General features: G+C 56.9%; 6 protein-coding genes across 6 annotated transcripts; 1 reads left to right on the top strand and 5 right to left on the bottom strand.

Annotated features, from left to right (window-relative positions):
- Positions 1–441: 441 nt before the first annotated feature.
- Positions 442–2,568, bottom strand: CDEST_11398 (Putative major facilitator superfamily, MFS transporter superfamily). The gene is made up of 3 exons (XM_062927554.1): positions 2,065–2,568; positions 1,264–1,973; positions 442–1,190 (listed from the first exon to the last, which is right to left on the bottom strand). Exons 1-3 carry the CDS (start codon positions 2,209–2,211, stop codon positions 572–574), a joined length of 1,476 nt encoding a protein of 491 aa, XP_062783605.1. The 5' UTR covers positions 2,212–2,568; the 3' UTR covers positions 442–571.
- A 358-nt stretch (positions 2,569–2,926) lies between these two features.
- CDEST_11397 (uncharacterized protein) lies at positions 2,927–5,912 on the bottom strand. The gene is made up of 5 exons (XM_062927553.1): positions 5,460–5,912; positions 5,270–5,392; positions 5,170–5,210; positions 3,726–5,111; positions 2,927–3,661 (listed from the first exon to the last, which is right to left on the bottom strand). The coding sequence occupies exons 1-5, from the start codon at positions 5,561–5,563 to the stop codon at positions 3,099–3,101; spliced, it is 2,217 nt and encodes a 738-aa protein (XP_062783604.1). The 5' UTR covers positions 5,564–5,912; the 3' UTR covers positions 2,927–3,098.
- A 651-nt stretch (positions 5,913–6,563) lies between these two features.
- Positions 6,564–10,699, top strand: CDEST_11396 (Putative hydantoinase A/oxoprolinase, hydantoinase B/oxoprolinase, hydantoinase/oxoprolinase). Its single transcript, XM_062927552.1, has one exon. It carries the CDS (start codon positions 6,709–6,711, stop codon positions 10,561–10,563), a length of 3,855 nt encoding a protein of 1,284 aa, XP_062783603.1. The 5' UTR covers positions 6,564–6,708; the 3' UTR covers positions 10,564–10,699.
- A 791-nt stretch (positions 10,700–11,490) lies between these two features.
- On the bottom strand, positions 11,491–13,288 carry CDEST_11395 (uncharacterized protein; the record flags this gene model as incomplete). Its single annotated transcript, XM_062927551.1, has 5 exons — positions 11,491–11,956; positions 12,032–12,435; positions 12,496–12,563; positions 12,626–12,758; positions 12,815–13,288. 5 exons carry the CDS (start codon positions 13,286–13,288, stop codon positions 11,491–11,493), a joined length of 1,545 nt encoding a protein of 514 aa, XP_062783602.1.
- A 1,166-nt stretch (positions 13,289–14,454) lies between these two features.
- CDEST_11394 (Putative aldolase-type TIM barrel) lies at positions 14,455–16,274 on the bottom strand. Its single transcript, XM_062927550.1, has one exon. It carries the CDS (start codon positions 15,686–15,688, stop codon positions 14,732–14,734), a length of 957 nt encoding a protein of 318 aa, XP_062783601.1. The 5' UTR covers positions 15,689–16,274; the 3' UTR covers positions 14,455–14,731.
- A 95-nt stretch (positions 16,275–16,369) lies between these two features.
- Positions 16,370–19,021, bottom strand: CDEST_11393 (Putative Galactose-binding-like domain superfamily, galactose mutarotase-like domain superfamily; the record flags this gene model as incomplete). Its single annotated transcript, XM_062927549.1, has 4 exons — positions 16,370–18,021; positions 18,091–18,219; positions 18,283–18,731; positions 18,805–19,021. 4 exons carry the CDS (start codon positions 19,019–19,021, stop codon positions 17,122–17,124), a joined length of 1,695 nt encoding a protein of 564 aa, XP_062783600.1. The 3' UTR covers positions 16,370–17,121.
- Between the last annotated feature and the right edge of the window lie 1,700 nt (positions 19,022–20,721).

Here is a 20,721-nt window from a genome sequence, read left to right as displayed (position 1 = left end):
TGGCGACGCGACACCTGGACGACGTGGCTTGTGGCTGGCACACCTAGCCCATCCACACCTCAATGGTGTGACGCGCTTGTATCGAGCTGATATCACTCAATGACAGACACCCTGAGCCCGAGGCTTCGCATCCAGAAGCACCGCCATAATTGTCGTGTTTTCCCTTCCCGGCCTTGCAAGAGTCCTCAGGTGATGTCAAAACAAACCTCTGCTCGCTCCCGCTCCCGGGTACAGTCTGTATCCGACTCCGGGACCTGCGAACACGGAGGTTCCGCCGACTCCGTCGGAATCCGGCCTTGGACGTTACTCGGGCTCCGCCGGCCACACGCCACCGTCTTGGCCAACCTTCCATATTGCCTCGATAACTTGGCCGTCTAAAGTGTGCTGTGACACCGGGTAGTAGTAGTAGCGCAAGACGATGGCTCCTGAAGGGAGCCCATCATTGAGATGGATGGTGTCAGGTGCGAAGTGCAATAGGGACGAGGGTTCTAGACATTGTGAGACTCTCGATTGGTTGTCCAAGACAAAACTGAACTGCAAAAAAACGACCCAGCCCGACGATATAGCTCCTCTACAGGTGGTAGTGGAAGTCCAACTCCCAGTCGCCGGTCTTGACCTTCCTCTTATCCTCCATCTCGCCGCTCGCAATCTTCCTCTTCATCTCGTTGCAGTGGCGGATATAGAACCACTTGCCCACCACCAGCAGCTGCGCGACGCCCAGCGCCCCGACGGAGATGGCGTTCCCCAGCAGGTACGGCGCCTCGCGGTAGATCTGGCCCGCGACGATGCCCGCGCAGTTGCCGATGGCCTGCTGCATTCCAATGGCCGTGGCGCGGCGGTATTGCGGCGCGACATTGACGTTGAGCCACGTCAGGTTGAGCCCCGGCCCGTTGTAGACGGCGACAGCGCACAGGAAGGTGCCGAAGAACTTGACACCGCCGCTCGTCGGACAGATGATGAGAATGTAGCCGACGATGCCGGGGATGTTGGCCAGGAAGACGAGCGGCCCGCGAACGAGCATGCGGTCCGACACGTAGGCCATGGACAGGAAGGCGACGGCGCCGAAGAGGAAGACGGGGATGCTGAGGTACTGCGCCTCCATGCTCGTCCGACCCATGCTGACGATGATAGAGGGCAGGAAAGTGCTGAAGCCGTAGAGCAGGATGTCCTGGCAGAACTGGATGGCACCGCTATTACGAAGGATCAGTATCATATCATGTATGCAGAGTTCCATCTGCGCCCCTCTCTGCGCCAACGACATACCTCAAGTAAAGCTTCGGGTCGCGGAGCTCGATCTTGATCTCCTCCCAGCTGAACTCGTCGCTGCCCATGTATTGGGCACGCTGCGCAGCCCTAATCTTCATCATCCTCTTCTCCTCATCGGTCAGGAAGTACGCCTCGGACGGGTCGTTGGGCAACCCGAACCAGAGAATCGGCGCGATGAGGATGCTGACAACTCCTTCAATGATGAAAACCCATCTCCATCCGGCGTAGCCAGCGATGCCGTCCATCTTCAGCAGCGCGTACGCGAGCAAACCCCCAAAGGCGCCCGCGATGGCCGAGCACACGAACAGGTACGACACCCTCTTGGCCTGCTCCTCACGCTTGTAAACCATGGTCAGGTACAGGTTCAGGGCCGGGAACAGGCCGGCCTCGCAGGCGCCGAGGACGAGGCGCACGGCGTAGAGGCCCTCGATGTTGTGGATGAAGCCCGAGAAGACGGTCGAGAGCGACCAGACGATACACAGGCCGGTCAGGAGGACGCGCGGGGTAATGCGCTTCATCATGACGGTCCAAGGCGGCTCGAAGGCGACGTAGGTCGCGTAAAAAATGGAGATGGCCGTCGAGAACTCTTGCGTCGAGGCACCGATGTCCTCGGGCATGCCGGCGACCCGGACATTGCCGATGTTGGTGCGGTCGAGGAAGCAGGTGAGGTAGACAACCATGATGATCGGGACAAAGTACGCGTCGAGCTAGTAATCACAACCCCCCGACGAGCAAAGGTCAGCGTCTCTTATGGGAGAATACATGGCCAACAATGAAAGGCTGTGAGCATTAACCAACCTTGAGGAGGAGCTTTTGCTCTGCTGCGGCGTCTAGCGATTCTATCGCCAGCGTCCCGTTGTTGGACTCGGCGCGGTCAAAGTCGCTCCCGAGTCCCTTTTCCGTGGCGCCGCCGGAGGCATCACCGGACGTTGTGATCGCAGTCATGGCTGAGTGCGGGTGTCTTTCCTTGGGGTTTCGTGAACCACCTTTCAAGGACAATTTCGGTTTAGTTCAATAACTACCGAGCTCTCAACGGTCGCTTCCGACTCTACGTAAAATTATCGTAGCTCAAAATTGTTTGCCAACCCGGCACGTCAAGAATCAGGACGGGGAACATGCCTCTTTATCCTCGATCAAACATGCGACATGATGGAGAGGAGGCGACAGTAACCAGCGGGCCTGCTCCTGTGCTATCTCTTGCCAAGCTGCGTTACTGGCACGCATGCGGCACATTGGTTCCCGGCATCAGACGTAACATCGCGGGGGACACATGCGGAGAACTACTCCTTGGCTGGCGTCTTCTTGCACAGCTTGTCCACGGCAAACCACGAGATCGGAGGTCCTCACCGACCCCTGATATGTGCGGGGGAAGTTCCCACAATCAGACAACAGCGCAGATAGCGCGGGCCCACCGACCGGCTCGGGGAGGCGTCCCTATCATGCACCATCATCCTAAGATTGAACCAACTTCAAGTTCAAAAGGGATTTCGTGAGCTTGGCTCAAGCGAGATCCCAACCGTTCGTAAAGCCTTAAGCCTGGTCGTCAGACACCGAGTTATTTTCGCCTGTCCTGGCTCTTCTAGATTGCTGGTGCCGTTCCGCTGCTCATTTCCCATTCGGGCACAATATCAGGATGATGTCCTCGGGCACGTTGTCCGACGCGTCGAGGGTTGACTCATGCATGACCTCAATCAGCCCCGAGGACCCCCGTCGGAATAGTACAATTCGGTTGCATACAGATAAACCACGCCAATCAGAGTCTGTTATTCTTTCGTTCAATATCCCAGACAAACTTGCGAATATGATTCGGTATTGTTGCTCAGTAAAATGCGTTACACATCCATCCTATCATCGGCTTGAGTCATGCCAGCCGTTTGTGTCCATTGCGAAAAATCGAAGCTCGCGTCCATGGCTGGGTCGGCGAAGCCCTCCTCCCACAGCCCAAAGTCCATTACCGTGCTCACGCTCTCATCGTAAAAGGGCTCGCCGAGCGAGCTGTTGTCAACCACTGGAAACGTCACTCGCTGGCTGATGATCCCTTGCATTGTGGTAAGATTGCCGTGGCCGTCTCCCATCGTTGCTGGAATGGTGGAAACCTGTGTGGAGTCAGGCCCTGTCGGCATCATCGAGCCCGTGGGCGAGAAGCTTGTCGGGAATGGAGGCAAGTGCTCAGGCTGGGCATTGTTTCCTGACATGGCAGTAGGGCGCAGGTTGGCGAGGAGCTCGTACCGGGCCCCCATGTAACTGTTCCCACGTTCTCCCATCCCTTTCAGGAGATCGAGCCCGGCATTCATGGCCAGGATGTTGGAAGCGTCGGTAGGAAATGCAACGCAAACCATGACGAGAACTATCGAAGCCGAGAAGACATGCTCTCCGTCCATGTATCCATATGTTGCTGGAGTTACGATAGTCAGTATCATAGTATAGAAACCGGTATGTCCCTAATGTGTGTCACCTACCGACGAGGTCTCTCTGCGCTGCAACAGTCATGATGTTGATCGAGTCTTGTGCCGCACCAATACACATGTCAATAACCCTAACCGTCGTCTGCGACAATCCCTCTTTCCAGTCCCGCTCCTTCTCTCCGGGATCGTCGCTGCTGCGAATCCTCTGTAACCGTTTCTGGACGACATGGAAGAGCAGCGGCCTCGCGGTCATGTTGATACACTGGTAGTAATGAGCGAAAGTGCTGACGCTCTCGCGACTGATGCTTAAGCGCGCAGGGTCGAAGCGCAACTCGTCCGGCAATTCGCGGTTCCATTTCGAGAGACTCAGGACGATGCTCTGAACCGAGGCCATCAAGCGTTTCCCAGACTTCGGGGCCGTCTTGCTTGTTTTGCGGTAGATGGTGTTGTGGATTTCGCCGAGAATCCGGGAGAGCTCGGTGTAATGCCGCAACACCACAGCCGGACAATACTCTGCTTCTTTAGGCAGTCTGGAAGGAAGGTCCACGCCGATATCCTCCTCCTGAATGGTGATGGGGTTGCCGGATTTCACCGACAAGATGCGATCCAGGCTGTAGACGGACCACCAGACCCGCCGTCTATGCTCACGGGTTGCATCATCCAGTGTTGTCAAGCTCGCCTCCTGGCCTTGCAATGGATGCTGGACTGGACTATACCCGATTTCATGGTGCAAACCTAGCGATATGGCCATACGAAGAGCCATGCCGGTGTAGAGGAACGCAGCATCACGTCGGTTCATGTTTTGCATGAAATATCCGATGAGGGCCAGTGTCTCAACGCAAAGGATCGAGCCCTCTTCGTGCGTGTCTGGCAACAGATTCAGTGCGTGAGTGAAGTAGTCGAAACCTGGCGGGCCCCTGAAGTCGACCCACTGATTGACCGAGTACAGCTGGCCAAAGGCCAATATGATGAGCACTTTCGCGTAGGAAAGGCACGCTTCTCTGTCGGAAGGATCAGGCGGCCCGCGATATGCCTCGGTAAGGGATTGATCAAACTTGGCCTTGGGGTCGGTGAAAGCGAAGATCGTGCCGATGTAGGTGTACTGTGCGGCAAAGAGTCGCCGGGCGATGTCGATTGGCGGTAGTCGGACTTGTGTTCTCGCCTTCTCCCGCCGCGATGGCAAAGCGCTGGGTTCGTAGAAGTTTGTGTTTGCATCCAAACTGCCGTCGTCGCCGTAGAAGCCCGAAAGCTTTCTCACACTGCGCAAAAAGTTGTCCGAGTTCCCGGGGCCTTTGAAACTCGTCGACGGTTTGTGAACGCTGAGCTGATTGAACGGCTCGAGCAAGGGGTGCCCATCCTCAAACTCTTCTTCGTTTTCTTCGGTTGCATTGCGATGGGCCTTTGTGTTTGCTGCGGCTTGCGACTGTTTCGCGACAGACTCTGGCAGACTGTCATTAGTCAATGTGCAGTCGCTAAAGATGTCAATCTTCAAACATACCGTCATAGGCCTTTGCCTTGGCTTCGAGTTCTCTCAGGTAGCTATGCCGAGAGTCAGTCAACAGCCGAGATGGGTGGCCAGAGACCGCCGTGGAACTCACGCCTCCGTGATGGTGATCTTCCTAGTTTCCTCGTAGGTGCAGCGAAGGCCACTGTCTCGACATCGAGAACACGTCGGCTTTTCCTTGGAGCAGTACGACCGCCGTTGACGACAGTTGGCACAGCTGTCACGCAAGTCTCAGCAATTGATGCATTTCTTGTGGCAGTCAAGAGGAAGAGTCCGAAGCTTACGCCACTGGTCTCGAGTTTCCACATTCAATCGTTTGAGGCGGGGACGGCGAAATAGTCGCCATGTTGTCGCATGCGTTTGTGATGTGACGACGTCTTTGGCGCATTCACAGTGAGAGTGGAGATGATGACCCCCATGACACGGCAAGGACGAACGACGGACCTGTGCTCTTCTCCAAGCGCAGGATGGAGCCCGTGACAAACAGAAACACGTTGATGATGGGGATGTCAACGCGGGGGACGCAGGTTGTTGGAGTCTCTGGCCGTGCACCCTGTCAAGACCCAGAGCAAGAAATGCAGCGCAGAAACTCTTGGTGTTGGGGCATAGACACGCATCGCGTACTTTTGGTGTTGTAGTGTCGGCCTAGAGGATCGGTGTTTATGGGGGAGTTCTCCACCGCGGCCAACGACACCGGAGGAAGGGCGAGAAAGCCGTTGGCAAGATGGGGATTGTCACTCGTCGAAGTTGCTTTTGCCGACGTGGTGAAGCCCACGGGGACATAAGCCGAGAAGTACGTACCTCGATTGCGGATAGCCGGCGTTAGGTTGATCCGTAGTGTTTAGCTTCAGAGCCAATGAGATCAGCAAGATATAATTGACTGCTCGGGGACCCACTCCGACGGCTACGGTCGGGCCTGTGCCGCCGCCGTCAAGCCCCACTTCCGTTGTTCCTTTTGCGGGCTTCACGCATTTCGCCATCTCCCTCCACCTTACTCCAACTCTCACATTCACACCTTATCAGGTATCGGACAAAACCATGGTTGCCATTCGCTGCTCTTCAGATCGGCGACCCACTCCGGCGCCTCCGACACAGTTTCGCCCGTTGCTCCGCGTTGGCGATGGCCGACCAAAGGCCGACGTCGCTATCGTGTTTCGAGGTCAGGCAAGTTGCCCCAGCCGCCAGCCGCATGAACTCTGGCAAATGGACTCCGACCTGATCGTCCTGACCGCGCTAGACGGACAAAGTGGTTAGATGACTTTGAGACTGAACGGGCACCCAGTCGCGGAGCCCTTCCGAGCCCCCAATTCCCGATCTTCCTCAAAACTGCGGCAAATTGCGACATGACGACGGCAGACACATTCAAGTGACTCCTGATATAAACATTGGTCAAGACGTTACCGGCACCTCCTGTCTGGTCTCTAATACCTCTCATTACAACATTCATTTAATACCAAGTCTTCTTGATACCCTTACATACCTTCGCGCCTTGGCCCGTCTTCTTGCTGCAACACCCAACAGCACTCACACATCATGGCGGTCAAATCACATCGCATCCGCATTTCAATTGACCGAGGTGGCACTTTCACCGATGTTCACGCCTCCATTCCTGGCAGAGGCGATATCATCCTCAAGCTTCTCTCTGTTGATCCCGCCAACTACCAAGATGCCCCAACAGAAGGCATTCGCAGAATCCTTGAGATGGTGACCGGGGAGACGCTACCCAGGGGGCAATTGCTCGATCTGTTCCATGTCGAGTCAATCCGCATGGGCACCACAGTAGCCACGAACGCCCTCCTCGAACGGAAAGGCGAGCGCGTGGCCCTGATCACGACCAAGGGTTTCCGAGACCTGCTGGCGATCGGAAACCAATCGCGTCCCAACATTTTCGACCTCTCCGTCACGCGGCCAGAGGTCCTCTTTGACGAGGTTGTCGAAGTTGAAGAGCGCATCACGATGGAAGACTACACTGAGGATCCAGCATCCGTCAAGACCGCTCCGACGTCTGATGACCCCCAACTGGTTACGGCCGTCACTGGCGAGACCATTCGCGTTCTCATGAGACCAGACTTGGCGGCGATCAAGACGCAGCTCGAAAAGGTCAGGGAACAGGGCTTCCGGTCCATCGCCATTGTCTTCATTCACTCTTATGCATACCCGGATCACGAGCTGTTGGTCGGCAGAGTAGCCTCAGAAATGGGTTTCTCAGTGACTCTGTCTTCAGAAGTCCAGCCCATGATCAACGTCGTACCTCGCGGCATGTCTGCCGTGGCCGACGCCTACCTCACCCCGGTCATCCGACAGTACATCGACTCCATATCGGCCAACTTCAAGGGCGGTTTCGGTGCAGCCGCCACTCGCATAGAGTTCATGCAATCGGACGGCGGCCTCGTGGACTACCGAAAGTTCAGCGGACTGAAAGCCATCCTCTCCGGCCCGGCCGGCGGTGTTGTCGGCTATGCGCAGACATCATGGGACGACGAGGAGCGCCAGCCGGTCATCGGATTCGACATGGGCGGGACTTCCACGGACGTGTCGCGTTACGCGGGCGTGTACGATCACGTTTTTGAGACCACGACTGCGGGCATCGCCATCCAATCGCCGCAGCTCGACATCCACACCGTCGCTGCCGGAGGTGGTTCCATCCTGACCTGGAAGAACGGGCTATTCAACGTCGGCCCCGAGTCCGCCTCAGCGCATCCCGGGCCAGCATGCTACCGCAAGGGGGGGCCGCTTACCGTAACCGACGCGAACCTCTTCCTCGGTAGACTGCTCCCTGAGTACTTCCCCAAGGTCTTTGGCCCCAAGGAGAACGAGCCTCTCAACCGCGAGGTCACTGCAGCCAAGTTTCTGGAGCTCACAAGCGACATCAACAAGGACAGAGAAGTGGCTGGTCTCTCCCTCTTATCTCCAGAGGAAGTTGCCCTCGGCTTCTTGAAGGTTGCCGATGAGGGTATGGCGAGCCCCATCCGTGCGTTGACAGAAGCTCGTGGCTACGAGGCTGGCGCCCATCATCTGGCTTGCTTTGGCGGTGCTGGCGGCCAGCACGCCTGCTCCGTTGCGACTGTCCTCGGCATCTCTCGCGTCATTATCCACAAGTACTCCTCCATCCTCTCAGCGTATGGTATGTCGCTTGCAGACGTCGTCCACGAGATCCAGAAGCCATCCGCCATCTCCTACTCTGAGGAGACCAAGGGCAGCATCCAAGAGCAGCTCGAGGATCTCTCCTCTCAGGCCACTCTGGAGTTGATGAAGCAAGGCTTCACCGAGGACCTCATCACCCACGACACCTATCTCAATATGCGATATGCCGGATCGAGCAGCTCCCTCATGATCCTGAAGGGGGCCGACTGGGATTTTAAGACCGAGTTTGAGGAAGCCCACCGCCGCGGTTTCGGCTTCCACTTCCCCGAAAAGGCCATCATCGTCGACGACATCCGAGTTCGAGCCACCGGCGCAGCTCGTGCCAAGGTCGAGAAGAGCCCATTTGCCCAGATGAAGGCCGTCGGAGGATCCTCGACTCCCAGCAGTCCCGAGCCCAGTACAACCAACCGTGTCTATTTCGAGGGCCACGGCCACCTCGACACCGCCGTTTACCAGCTCGAGACCATACCCGTCGGCGCTCGCATCGCCGGCCCTGCCTTGATCATCGACAACACCCAAACGATCCTAGTCACCCCGTCCACGACCGCCACGGTCCTCGAGAGCTACGTCGTCATCGACCGCGAGCTGGAAGGGAGAGTCGTCAAGCAGGATGGCGAACAGGAAGAGTTCAGCCCCGTCCAACTTACCGTCTTTGGCCACCGCTTCATGTCTATCGCCGAGCAGATGGGACGGACGCTGCAGAAGACTGCCGTGTCGACCAACATCAAAGAGCGTCTGGACTTCTCTTGTGCGATCTTCAGCCCCGACGGCGGCCTCGTCGCCAACGCCCCGCACGTCCCGGTGCACCTCGGGTCCATGCAGTTTGCCGTGCGCTACCAGCACGAGCTGTGGAAAGGCAGGCTCCGGGACGGCGACGTCCTCGTATCGAACCACCCGTCCTGCGGCGGCACCCACTTGCCTGACATCACCGTCATCACACCCGTCTTTGACGGAGAAGAGATCGCCTTCTACGTCGCCTCGAGAGGACACCATGCGGACATCGGCGGCATCCTACCCGGCTCCATGCCACCGACGTCGTACGCCCTTTGGCAAGAAGGTGCCGCGATTGAGTCGACGAAGCTGGTGAGCGAGGGCCGTTTCGACGAGGACGAGGTCCGTCGCCTCCTCCTCGAGGAGCCAGCGCAATATGAGGGCTGTTCGGGTACCCGGAGACTGCAGGACAACCTCTCCGATCTCAACGCGCAGATCGCCGCCAACGCCAAGGGCATCTCCCTGATCAAGGCCCTCATCACGGAGAACGGTCTCGCCACCGTCCACAGGTACATGTATGCAATCCAGCACACTGCCGAACACGCCGTGCGCGAGTTGATGCAAGACACGCTCGCCAAGTTTGGTCCGGAGCCGCTCGTTGCGGTCGACTACATGGACGACGGCACGCCCATCTCTCTCAAGATCACGATCGCCGCCGACGGTTCCGCGACCTTTGACTTCTCCGGCACGGGCCCGCACGTCCTCGGCAACACCAACGCGCCCATCGCCATCACGCACTCGGCCATCATCTACTGCCTGCGCGGCCTCATCTCCTCCCAGATCCCCCTCAACCAGGGCTGCCTAGCCCCGATCGACATCGTCATCCCCGAGGGCAGCATCCTCAACCCCGGCGCCGGCCTCGCCGTGGTCGGCGGCAACGTCCTCACCTCGCAGCGCATCACCGACGTCGTGCTCAGAGCCTTCCGCGCCTCCGCCGCCAGCCAGGGCTGCTGCAACAACCTAACCTTCGGCACCGGCGGCAAGGACCCCGTCACGGGCGAGCACAAGGACGGCTTCGGGTACTACGAGACCATCGCGGGCGGCGCCGGCGCCGGTCCCACATGGGTCGGCCAGAGCGGCGTCCACACGCACATGACAAACACGCGCATCACCGATCCCGAGGTCTTTGAGAAGCGGTACCCATGTATCCTCAGACGATTCCAGCTCCGCGAAAACTCGGGCGGCAAGGGCCAAAACAAGGGCGGCGACGGCACCGTCAGGGAGATCGAGTTCCGTGTGCCTGTCCAGTGCTCCATTCTCAGTGAGCGGAGGAGCCGTCGGCCGTATGGCATGGAGGGCGGCGGCGACGGGGAGGCCGGCATCAACTTGGTCATTGTCCGGGACGACATGACGGGCAAAGACCGGACGGTCAACCTCGGCGCGAAGGCGACGACGAAGCTTCGCGCGGGCGAGAGGGTTATCATCCAGTCACCTGGCGGAGGCGCCTGGGGGGCGCCTATTGGGTCAAACTGAGTGACGAAGGATGTATTTATGTAGTGTTAATGCCGGGAGTTTTTGGTGGTTCCATCTCAGGCTAATCTTAAAAGCTTCTGGGTTCTATTTTGCCAGCTCAAAAAACAAAAAAATCATAAAGAAAATGCTTCCACCTGCATGGATTCCCAGCTAAGCTGTCGGTAAAGCGCGGAGACGGCTCGCAACCACTATCGTGTCTCACTTGATTTGTTCAACCGGCTGCTGAACGGCTAGTTGAGTCGCTGGACTAAGTTTCGAAACCCTCGACTTTGATGCTAGCTCTGCCCTTCTTGCAAGAATATTTCCCCCCTATTGAGCGGCGATGTCACATCCGGCTTTCACTTCGCAAGTGCAGGCAGGCCTCTGCCAAGCTAGCGTTCCCTCAGTCATCTTATTCCACAAACAACAGGGTTGAACGGGGAATGACAACGAAAAGTAAGGCGCCTTGGGTTCGAGGTGTATAGATAGCGTTGATGAAGATCAGTTCCGTTGTCGTTACGGGTTACCATATCCGGCGATGACGGGCCCGTCTTCACAGGAAAAGGGGGCTAAAACTCGAGTAACCGATCAATGTGGTACGGGTTCGGAAATCTTCACATGTGAGCCGGTGTCCTAACCCACTTCCAATAGTCTTAGTCATCCGGTCACCGAATGAGGCCTTTTAGTTTACTGCAATTCGAGGTAGTAGAGGGGGTATCAGAAGTCCCGTTTTATGCTTACAATCTACGGCCTCACAGCCATATATATCCCTTCACCAGAAACACGGAGTCTCGTTGTCAAAAAAAAAAAAAAAAATGCAGCAAAATGTCATCTGATCCAAAGAGATATTTTACAAAGAGATATTGAAAACTGGTCGTAAAGTCATGAGATTCTGGGCATCCTCCCCCACCCCCCCCTCCCCCCTTATCTGTGTCACAAGAAACAGCATCATACAGCCTTGATCGCTTCCACGTCGCACGTCGTCTTGCCCTGCATATAGGCCCCGAATATCACAGTCTCCTTGACGGGGGTCGTTTCCACGCCGGCGTTCTGGTTGCCGTAGGTGCTGGGGTCGATCAGCCCGGTCGTGTCGTTCAGCATCGTCGTCGACTGGTGGAAGAGCGAGAGATCCGTGCGCGACATCTCGACGCAGTCGTCATAGTCGCCGCCGCGGGGCGACGACTCGATCATCTCCGTGGTGACCTTGACCTCGCGCGTGACGAAGATCATGCCCATGCTGCTCTGCAGCACCGGCCAGAAGACGGGGATCGAGGCGCAGATGGCGGCGATGTCGATCTCGAGGATGGCGAGCACCATCGGCAGCGGCGCGTACCAGGTCACGTCGAGCGTAGGGTACGTCCCGGCCCGGGTCCTCACCAGGTCGATCAGGCGCCAGGCGGCGAGCATCAAGACACTTGTGAAGCGGCTTGTGTCAGCGGGAAACTGGCACACTCTCCTCTACAGGATGAGTCACTGGCGGGAAACTTACATGCTTCCCAACAAGAACAGCGCGAGCGCGCTCTTGCGGGACTTCTTGCTTGCCTCGCTGTTGAAGCATAACGGCAGCGGGATTGCGAAGATGATGAAGTCCAGGACCATGTTGCTGGCGGCATGGCTCTCATACGTGCGGATCAGCTCCTCCGCCACCTGAGACCCGAATCCCCAGCGACCTCGGTGCGGTATGGACCAGTCCCAGTAGCTGGCGACGGGGATGCATGGGACCCATGCGAGGAACATGTAGGCCGTACCCCACATGACGGTGATGACCAGGATGATGATGGTGAAGGCGCGAGACTTGGTACCGCGTTCGAACGTGCGAAGGTACTGAAGCAGAATGGCGACTTTGATAAAGGTGGTGGAAACAGGCAACGTCCCGTTGCAGACATAAAAGATCTGTTCCTCTTATCAGATCGTTGCTCTCTTTATCAATACGACAGACAGCAGAAGGCTTACACTCATGTACTTTACAAACCTCTTGTTGCCCATGAGAATCATATGCTCCCCAAGGCCATGATTCGTTGCTGAAAACCGAATGGTATGAGTCGTCAATCTGTCAGGATAGGGGGAGGCAGCTCCAGCTCACCTATGCAGGCGCCAATGGTCCCAACCGAGAGGGATACCATCACCAGGAGCAGGCAGACGTCATCCCAACCAAAGGCGCGCACGATGAAGACACGGCACCAGATTCTCATACTCGCACACAACAGCGTCAGAACCTGCCACGCCCGGTTAAAGCTGGTCTTTTACAACTCAGTGGTTTCGAATGACTCACTAGGAACGAGATCACAACACCGAGCATCACCGGCCTGTGGTTCAGTGCCGGCTTGGCATCGTTTAGGTTGTTGGCGACCCCGATCAACTCGTAAAACGACGTCATGTTGCCCGAGTCGTGAAGAATACGGCCGACACCACTTGCATACCAAATACTTGTCCACGAAGCTCTAAAAAGCCTGGGGGGGGGCAGTCGTTTATTGGCCGTTCTATGTGGCAATTCAGGAACGAAATAGAAGAAGAACAAGAAGAAGAAGAAACCACAGGCAGACCAGATCCTGGAAGCTGAAGCCACACGCAAACGATGAGAGCGTGGGGAACCTCGGGGCCTTATGGGGGAATCACACAAACGGAACCCGTCCGCTGTGGCGATGAAGATCGACCCGACTAGCCGGGTGCTTTGGGTATAGATTATGGCCTTCCGTAAGGCGTGACTGTTGCGGCAGAGTCGACGTTCCACAGCGGAAGCCGGCATGGCCTGCGAACAATGGGGGACGGCCGCTCCTCTAACTCGTTTGTCTCACTCTGACGGGCGCTCACACGCGAGAAAAAGAGGGTCATGTAGGTCCGTTCAGGGCCCAAAGGGCGGGTTCGCCTTGGCCAGAACCTCATTGCCCAGTCATTTCGGGACGTGGCTAAAGCCGGTCTTTGGTCCGTTGCGCAGGGCTGGCGAGGCGTGTGGACGCATGCGGGGATTGGAAGTGGTGGACTGGTAATCGACACGGCTGCGTTGGGTTAGAGCTTGTCTCGCCCATCCGGAACACCCAATGGCTTCTTACGAATCTCTGTCAAAGCAGAGTTGTCGGTCCCGAGATTTGGGAAACGACTGGCTGAGACGTTCTCCTGTTTCCCCCCCAAGGCGGAGGCTGTATGTACATATGGTTCTGGAAGCTTGCGGGGTGGGCATGAGCCGCTCAAACCGATCATCTCGACGTTTTCGGACCATCCGCACCTCCCACTGCGACATCCGCTGCCGATTGTGGCTGGAATGAGGATGGTCCAGACGTTGCATGGACGCATGCGATGGTCTGATACACCCTCATCGTCTGCTCGGGACGTCATTGTCGTCCACTGCTTATGGGAAAACTCCGCAAGCCCCTGTCTTGCCAAACGTCTCTCCCCCCCTTGAGTTTTTAGGATGATAGCTGCCCTGTCCCTATTGTAAGCCTCCTTTTCAGCCCTAGTGAAAGCCTTTGACTGCTCTCTTCGAGGAACGCTGTGTGAGACAACGCATAAGGCACTACCCAGGGCCCTCGAATAGCCTTCATTCCATAGCAAGGCGACCTGGGCAAGCCGGGCCGGGTTTCAGCTTGCACCATCATCCGTTTATGACTTGGCAACGTTGCCAAAATGTCTTGGAACGTCTTGGGGCAGACGAGTTCGACGCTAACTAACTCATGTCCAGACATGACGAGACCAAAAACTCGAGTCAATGCCCCTTCATCTAAACCGGTCTCATCCGACACCACTCTACCATCCCAAGAATTCTGGCACGGTGGGCTTCGACGCCGAGGGTGTTGAGCATTATCTGGTATATCGTATCCGGCATCGCTTGATAAACACCTCTTTTCTCCACAGGAAAATGAACCAAGGAGAGAAGGGAGCAATATGTTGGTGCCGCGCTTGGAGATGACCACACTGTGGCGTAAACTCAAATGCTTCATTCATCTGTCGTATCATAGACTCATCATACACCCGGTGGTCCCTTCATGCCAACCGCTCAGTCGCCAGCACCAACTGCCGACCCATCTATGCAACGGCACGGATTGGTGCTAGGTTATCATCCATGTCTGACACCCAACCCAGTCCCACTGAAGAGCTGCCAGGTCCAGATCAGGTGACCGTAAACATCGCGGTGCCCCCCTCTCCCTGAGACAGGAACAAACATACTCAACCGTTTCGAAACAGTCGGGGTCACTCAGCTGGAAGCCGCAAGCTCCTCCTCGACCTTGTTGAGCTCCTCCATCAAGTCGTGCACCGTCTTCTTCTGATCCTCGCTAGCCGGCAGGTACGGGCTGCGCGGCTGGAACAGCTTCTCCTGGCCGCCGAGCCCGGCGCGGGGCGCCGTGAAGACGGACGCGGCGTACTTGATGGTGGCGATGCCCGCCTTGGTGGCCTGCTCGGCGATGGCGGCCTTCTTGTGCAGCTCCCAGGCCTCCTGAACCTTTCCCTCGGCGTGCAGCTTGTAGATCTGCACCGTCACGCGGGGGAAGACGTTGGCGAAGGCGGCGATGCAGCCCGCGCTGCCCGAGGTCAGGCCGCCGAGGAGGAAGTCGGACTGGCCGCCGTACGTGGCGAACCTCTCGGGCGACAGCTCGGCGGACAGGCGGACGATCTTGGCGACGGCGCCGCAGGTGAGCTTCACGCCGACGATGGTGTCGTGCTTCTTGGCCAGCTTCGCGATGGTGCCGCTGTCGAGGTCGATGCCGTTGCAGACGATGGGGAAGTTGTAGATGACGATGGGCAGCGGCGTCTTCTCGGCGACCTCGTTGAAGAAGCGGTCGATGACGGCGGGCGTGGTCTGCTTGCCGAAGTAGGCGGGCGGGAGGACGAGGGCCGAGTCGGCGCCGGCGTCCTTGGCGTCGTTGAGGAGCTCGAGGACCTGCTTGACCGAGTGCATGCCGCAGCCGGCCATGATGGGGTAGTCGGGGCCCGTCGCCTTGCGGGCGGTGGCGATGAGGGCCTTGCGCTCCTCGCGCGTCAGGAGGAACTGCTCCGCATTGGTGCCGAGGACGACGAGGCCGGCGAGGCCCGTCTTGGAGAGGTACGAGTAGTACTTTGCTTGCGCCTCGAGGTCGAGCTCGTCCGTGTCGGGGTTGAAGAGCGTCACGGCGGGGGCCCAGATACCGTTGGGGGGAACCTTGGTGCGGGACATGGTGATGGTTTCTTGTCAAAGTCGGAGAGGATGCTGGGCCGGATGCAGCAACTGTTGGTGAGTGAGTTGTAGGTGAGATAGGTGAGGTATGAGTGAGCGAGTGGGGGTTACGGGTGAGTCGTAAAGAAGTGTGATGTCGACGATGCTGAACGTAACGAGCCAAAGCAATGAGGCTTTATTTCTACTGATTCGGGTATCGTGACCGAGGTTGGTTCCGCTCGACAGTCGGGATCGTATCCGTCAACTGGGACAAACAGTCAGACGAGACGGGTTACTATCGGATATCCGCACCGGGTCTTGACCCGATTCCCCCGCATCCCAAGGCCGAGACCGGCCGAGCATGGACAGGGGTATTTCCGACCGCCCAACACGTCTCCTTTTCCACAAAAAGGGCGGGGAGACTGCAGTTGGTTGGCTTGCCAAGGCGAAGTAAGACGCAGTCTTTCCAGCAATCACACAAAGGCATGCATGACATACATAACGGGCTAAAACGCCACCGGGTTGACGGATTTCTACAGCAAGCGGGCACGAAAATAGCTCAACCCACATTGTCACGAATCACGAGTTGCAAAAGAACAAAAGTATCGGGCCCTGGCCAGGGATCGAACCTGGGACCTCTTCCAGTAACGACCGCTGTGGAGCAACCCTAAGGAAGAATCATACCGCTAGACCACCAGGGCTGGTGGATGAGGAATCTCACGATGTTTCGCTTGGGGACCGGAGCGCGTGGGCAATCTCTTCTACCAGGGAAAACACTTGCTGGGCCGGACGGCAACCAAGTCGCAGAGAGCTGAGAGTAATGTCAGGTTCACGAAATCTTGTTGTAAAAATTTCCCGGTAGAAGCAAGTGCTGGCTGTGCTCTGGTAAGTGCTTCGACCCGGCTCAACATGGCCTTTGAGGTTGTTTCCTAATCAACTTTTTAAATGGTCTTGCTTGCTCTAGTTTTTATTTCTGTCTCCGTAATAGTTGTAAAATTTCATAGAGAGCATTACAGGCTCGTCACAGCTGGCTATGCACATTAGCGTTCTGCCGCGATAGATCAGCTAATTGCCTACAGTCCGAATAGAAGGGCTATGCTAACTTCCCAAATACAACATTTACCTAAAGTCTTGACTAACTTACTTCCTCAACAGAAAGTACAGGAGGGGGGAGGATTCATTCGTGAAGATGGATACAGAAGTCAAGAAGCCGGCCTAGATGACAAAGTCAAAGCTCGGAAACTAACAGTTGTAATTACGGCTCTGCCTTGACATCACATAAGCGCATTGTGCGTTAGAGGCGCGCGAGTTGTCGGCATGGTGCTTTTACTATGTATGTACATTTAACCATAACCCTAGAGTGTTTGAGAAAAGGAAACAAGCCATCTTCTCAATCAACTCTGAATTACCAGACATCGGCTCGTCGTCACTTCAAGCTTCATACAATCATCACCTCAAATCCACTCCAAGATGATGCTGTCCCACAGGAACCCCCTCCACTGGGTGTAGCGGGTGACGGTGAAGCCGACGGTGTTGACGCCCGCCCGGAGGACGTCCGCGTCGATCCTGTACTGCAGGAACCGCCACTCGCCGCTGACCTTGCCCGAGCGGTACAGCGCCGGGTCGCTCGTCAGACCGTCCTTGTTCAGCGAGCCGTAGACGTGCCCGTTGACGTCGACGTCGAGCGCGCCGCTCTGCGAGTACCCGGCCAGGGAGACGCTCAGCAGCGCCGTCCTGTTGGCGGCGACGTCGCTTGCGGCGAGGCCGAACTCGATCGTCCACTTGCCGAGCGCCGACTGCGCGAAGTACCAGTCCGAGTCCCGGGACTCTCCGACGGTGAAGGTCAGGTTCGCCGGGCTCTGCGCCGCCACGCCGTGCTGGTACGGGACGCCGCCGTTCCGGAAGCCGCTGGCCTTCTTGTCGAACTCGCCGACCTGGAAGACGCGCTTACCCTTGGGCGGGACGCCCCACGTGAGCTGGCCCAGGTTGAGCGTCTTGTCCTTGGCAACGGTGACGGGCGCGGTGAAGTTGGTGTACACGTCGCCGAGCTTGCCGCCGTTGGACGTCGCGTAGACGGCGTAGGAGCCGCTGCGCACCCCGTCGAAGGAGAAGCGGCCCTTGTCGTTGGCGTAGGTGGTGTAGTAGTAGTTCCTGCCCTGGATCGACGGGCGGACGGTCGTGTCGGCGTCGCCGAGGAAGACTGCGGCGCCCGAGGCCGGGCGGCCATCGGACAGCGTCAGGGTCCCCTGCACCCCGCCGCGGGAGTGGTAGGCTGCGTCCTTGAACCAGGTGTAGGGGACATGCTTGTCCTCCTCCTTGCGCTTCCGCGCGGCATCCGCGACGTCTCCGTTGTTCTGGGGAGGTGATTGTTAGTCGATGGTGATGAACCAGAAATGCCGAGAGCAGTAATATCAAGTTCTCACCAGATACCAGAGCCAAGGCCCCCAGACCTTGCCCTCCGGCTGGGCGACCTTCTGCCCAACCCGAAAGTGCGAAGTATCCTGGACAACGTTGAGCTGAACAGCGTCGCCGGTCTTGGACTCCCGATGAACCTAGAGACCCGTGTCAGAAACACGCCCCAACCCAAGACGACGCGCAAAGATCATCCTGCTCACCGTCAAAGTCTGGCTCAGGTGGTCGCTGTTGTAGTACTCGGTCGAGGGGTGGATGTACCAGGACCCGGCCTTGGGCCCGTAGACGCCGTAAAAGTCGCGGTCCCTGACGGCGTTGGACCAGTCATACTTGGTGATGAAGGAGCCGTCGGCCAGCTGCCAGGTCTCGTCCTGGACGTTGGTCGCGCTTGCGTACAGCGAGAAGTCGGGCAGGGGCTCATCCTTGAGATGGGTGCGGCCGTTGGGGAAGAGGTCGGGCGCCAGCCTCCACAGGGTCCGCAGGATGCTGATGTCGGGCAGGGCGCGGTTGACGAAATACTGGTACGCGCCGGTCAGGTCGTCAAAGATGACCCAGTGGAAGTCGCCGGCAGCGGCGGAGAAGCTGACGTCGATGTAGTCCGTTCCCCGGGACGCGACGGTGGCGTTGGTGAACCTGAAGTTGTTCTCTCCGTCTGTGCCGTATCATACCGTATCGTCAGTCTTTCTGATCTAGTCATCTTAGACCATGTTGATATCGTTGCTCACCGTAACCGACGTAGTGACCGACGGCCGAGCCCACCAGATCGGCGCCTGGCACACCCTCCCAGAAAAGCTTGGTAGCGTAGAGTGCGCCTTGGGTCAGGTTCCAGTGATCGTTTCCGATGACCCAAGTCGAATCGTTGATCTGCTCGAGGAACGGTCCTTTGGCGGCGTTGACCAGTGTGCCGGCCACGGCGATAGCTGATAGCCCGGGGACCTTCATGGTAGAATCGACGGAGCGATGAGCTGAGGATGACGACTTGTCTGAAGGTTAATACCGCCATCTCGAGAGAGCCTGTAAGTTGAACCTTATATGGCCCATCCCAGACCACGAGAGAACCAAACTGTCAATTGAAGCTTTCTCTTCCCGGCAGGAGCCGAAAGCGCCATGCGGAAGTTGTATTGTGAATGGGGGCAACGGGGGTCTTCAGTGGATAGCTTTACTGATAGACGCATCGAAACCATGACAATTCGCGATGAGACGTTCGCACTGTCGTGGATGGTGTTGCTATGCCCTCAGGTCACAGTGTAACCATGGTCCTGGGAGACCCGAGTTCACGAAACGAGGTAGAAACTCCGTGATGCCCCCATGTCTAGTCCGTGGCCTAACCCCATGACGCCATTCGACACATACCGCTGGTTGGTGGCGCTTATAGCCATCGTTGCCATGAACGCCATTGATGCGCATCTTGCACCATATTCGTCCCACTCTTTCGGCATGTGAGCCGGAAAAAGGAAAAAAAAAAAAAAAAAACCATCGACTGCGATAAGGCAATGTTTCCTCGCTCAACTCCAATCATGATATATGCTTCATGTGTCCGCCATTTGTGTATCTATAACAAGAGCCAGCTTGGTGCAGTTTTTTCACCTCCCCGGGCATCCTTTTGGAAGCGGTCAATCGTGCAGGGGAGCAATCGGCATGTAAAATGACGAAACCCAGCAGTAACAATCCTCATCAGTTTGCGATCTCATCGTCGACAAACCACACGGCCCCAGGGCTCAAAGCGGCGATTATCAGGCTTTTCCTCAGTTTTCACTCTCAACTTTTGACAGTTCCAATGCCAGTCTGACAGATTGAGATTACATGTTGGAGCAAGTGCTCCTGAAGAGCGGTTTTGTCCAGACAGATGCTTGTCAACTGGCCGAAATTGTCCCCCATCTTTTACTGGTTTTTTTTTTTTTTTTTTTTTGATAGTTGGACCAGCGTTTGGCTGCCCCCAGTGCGCGTGCTGATCCCAGTTGGGAATTGCTAGCGCATGAGGGACTGACTGGTCGCCGGGCGTGTGGTGAAGATACGATATTGTGCATCATCAAAAGCTGCATCAGAAACCTTGCGCTAGTCAACAGTCTCGCATCTTTTCTTTAATCTTTGCAAATAGTCCCCCATACGTTCTCGTGCTGAAGAGCGCCCGGAGCGTGGAAGTTGGGCTTCGCTCTTCATATCGGTGGTAATTTCCACGACTCAACTCGACGCTACGACGATGAATCCACGCCGTCGCCACCGCCACAGCGGGTTACCAACGTGGATTTGGGGCGCCAAGGGCAGAGGGAAAAAAGGAAAAGGCCTATCTGCATCGTAAGATAGCAGGTTGAGTTGTACTCATAGTAGTGACAGTAACCTGGACGGCTGTAGTTAGAGCTGTTCCTTGGGGTTTTTTTCTTCTTGGGGGGGGGGGGGGGTTTCTTGGAGGGTTTTTTTTTTTTTTTTTTTTTTTTTTTGACTGGGCTATGGTTCAATTCTCGACCGTCGGGCAATCACCGCCTTCGCAGAGCGAAAATGGCTCGCTGCAACTGGTAGTCTGGTCAGAGAATTGAACCAGCTTCGCTTCGCATGCGACAGAAAGTCCCGACATGGCCATTCATCTCTGCTTCAGGCCTCATTACTAAGTTTGTTGGCCGACGTTCAGGCTCTGATACCAAGTC

Source organism: Colletotrichum destructivum, chromosome 7 (genome assembly GCF_034447905.1).
Source record: "Colletotrichum destructivum chromosome 7, complete sequence".
NCBI classification, from domain to species: domain Eukaryota; kingdom Fungi; phylum Ascomycota; class Sordariomycetes; order Glomerellales; family Glomerellaceae; genus Colletotrichum; species Colletotrichum destructivum.
The sequence above is the reverse complement of the archived record's forward strand: the minus strand, read 5'-3'. Positions and strand labels throughout refer to the sequence as shown.

Excerpts from the sequence above, each read along its gene's own strand:
- CDEST_11398 (XM_062927554.1), bottom strand. The coding sequence starts at position 2,211 with ATGACTGCGATCACAACGTCCGGTGATGCCTCCGGCGGCGCCACGGAA. Across the intron at positions 1,974-2,064 it reads AGCAAAAGCTCCTCCTCAAG|CTCGACGCGTACTTTGTCCC; the intron begins GTTGGTTAATGC and ends TGTGATTACTAG. Across the intron at positions 1,191-1,263 it reads GACCCGAAGCTTTACTTGAG|CGGTGCCATCCAGTTCTGCC; the intron begins GTATGTCGTTGG and ends CCTTCGTAATAG.
- CDEST_11397 (XM_062927553.1), bottom strand. The coding sequence starts at position 5,563 with ATGCGCCAAAGACGTCGTCACATCACAAACGCATGCGACAACATGGCG. Across the intron at positions 5,393-5,459 it reads GGAAACTCGAGACCAGTGGC|CTGTGCCAACTGTCGTCAAC; the intron begins GTAAGCTTCGGA and ends CTTGCGTGACAG. Across the intron at positions 5,112-5,169 it reads CAAGGCAAAGGCCTATGACG|AGTCTGTCGCGAAACAGTCG; the intron begins GTATGTTTGAAG and ends ACAGTCTGCCAG.
- CDEST_11396 (XM_062927552.1), top strand. The coding sequence starts at position 6,709 with ATGGCGGTCAAATCACATCGCATCCGCATTTCAATTGACCGAGGTGGC.
- CDEST_11394 (XM_062927550.1), bottom strand. The coding sequence starts at position 15,688 with ATGTCCCGCACCAAGGTTCCCCCCAACGGTATCTGGGCCCCCGCCGTG.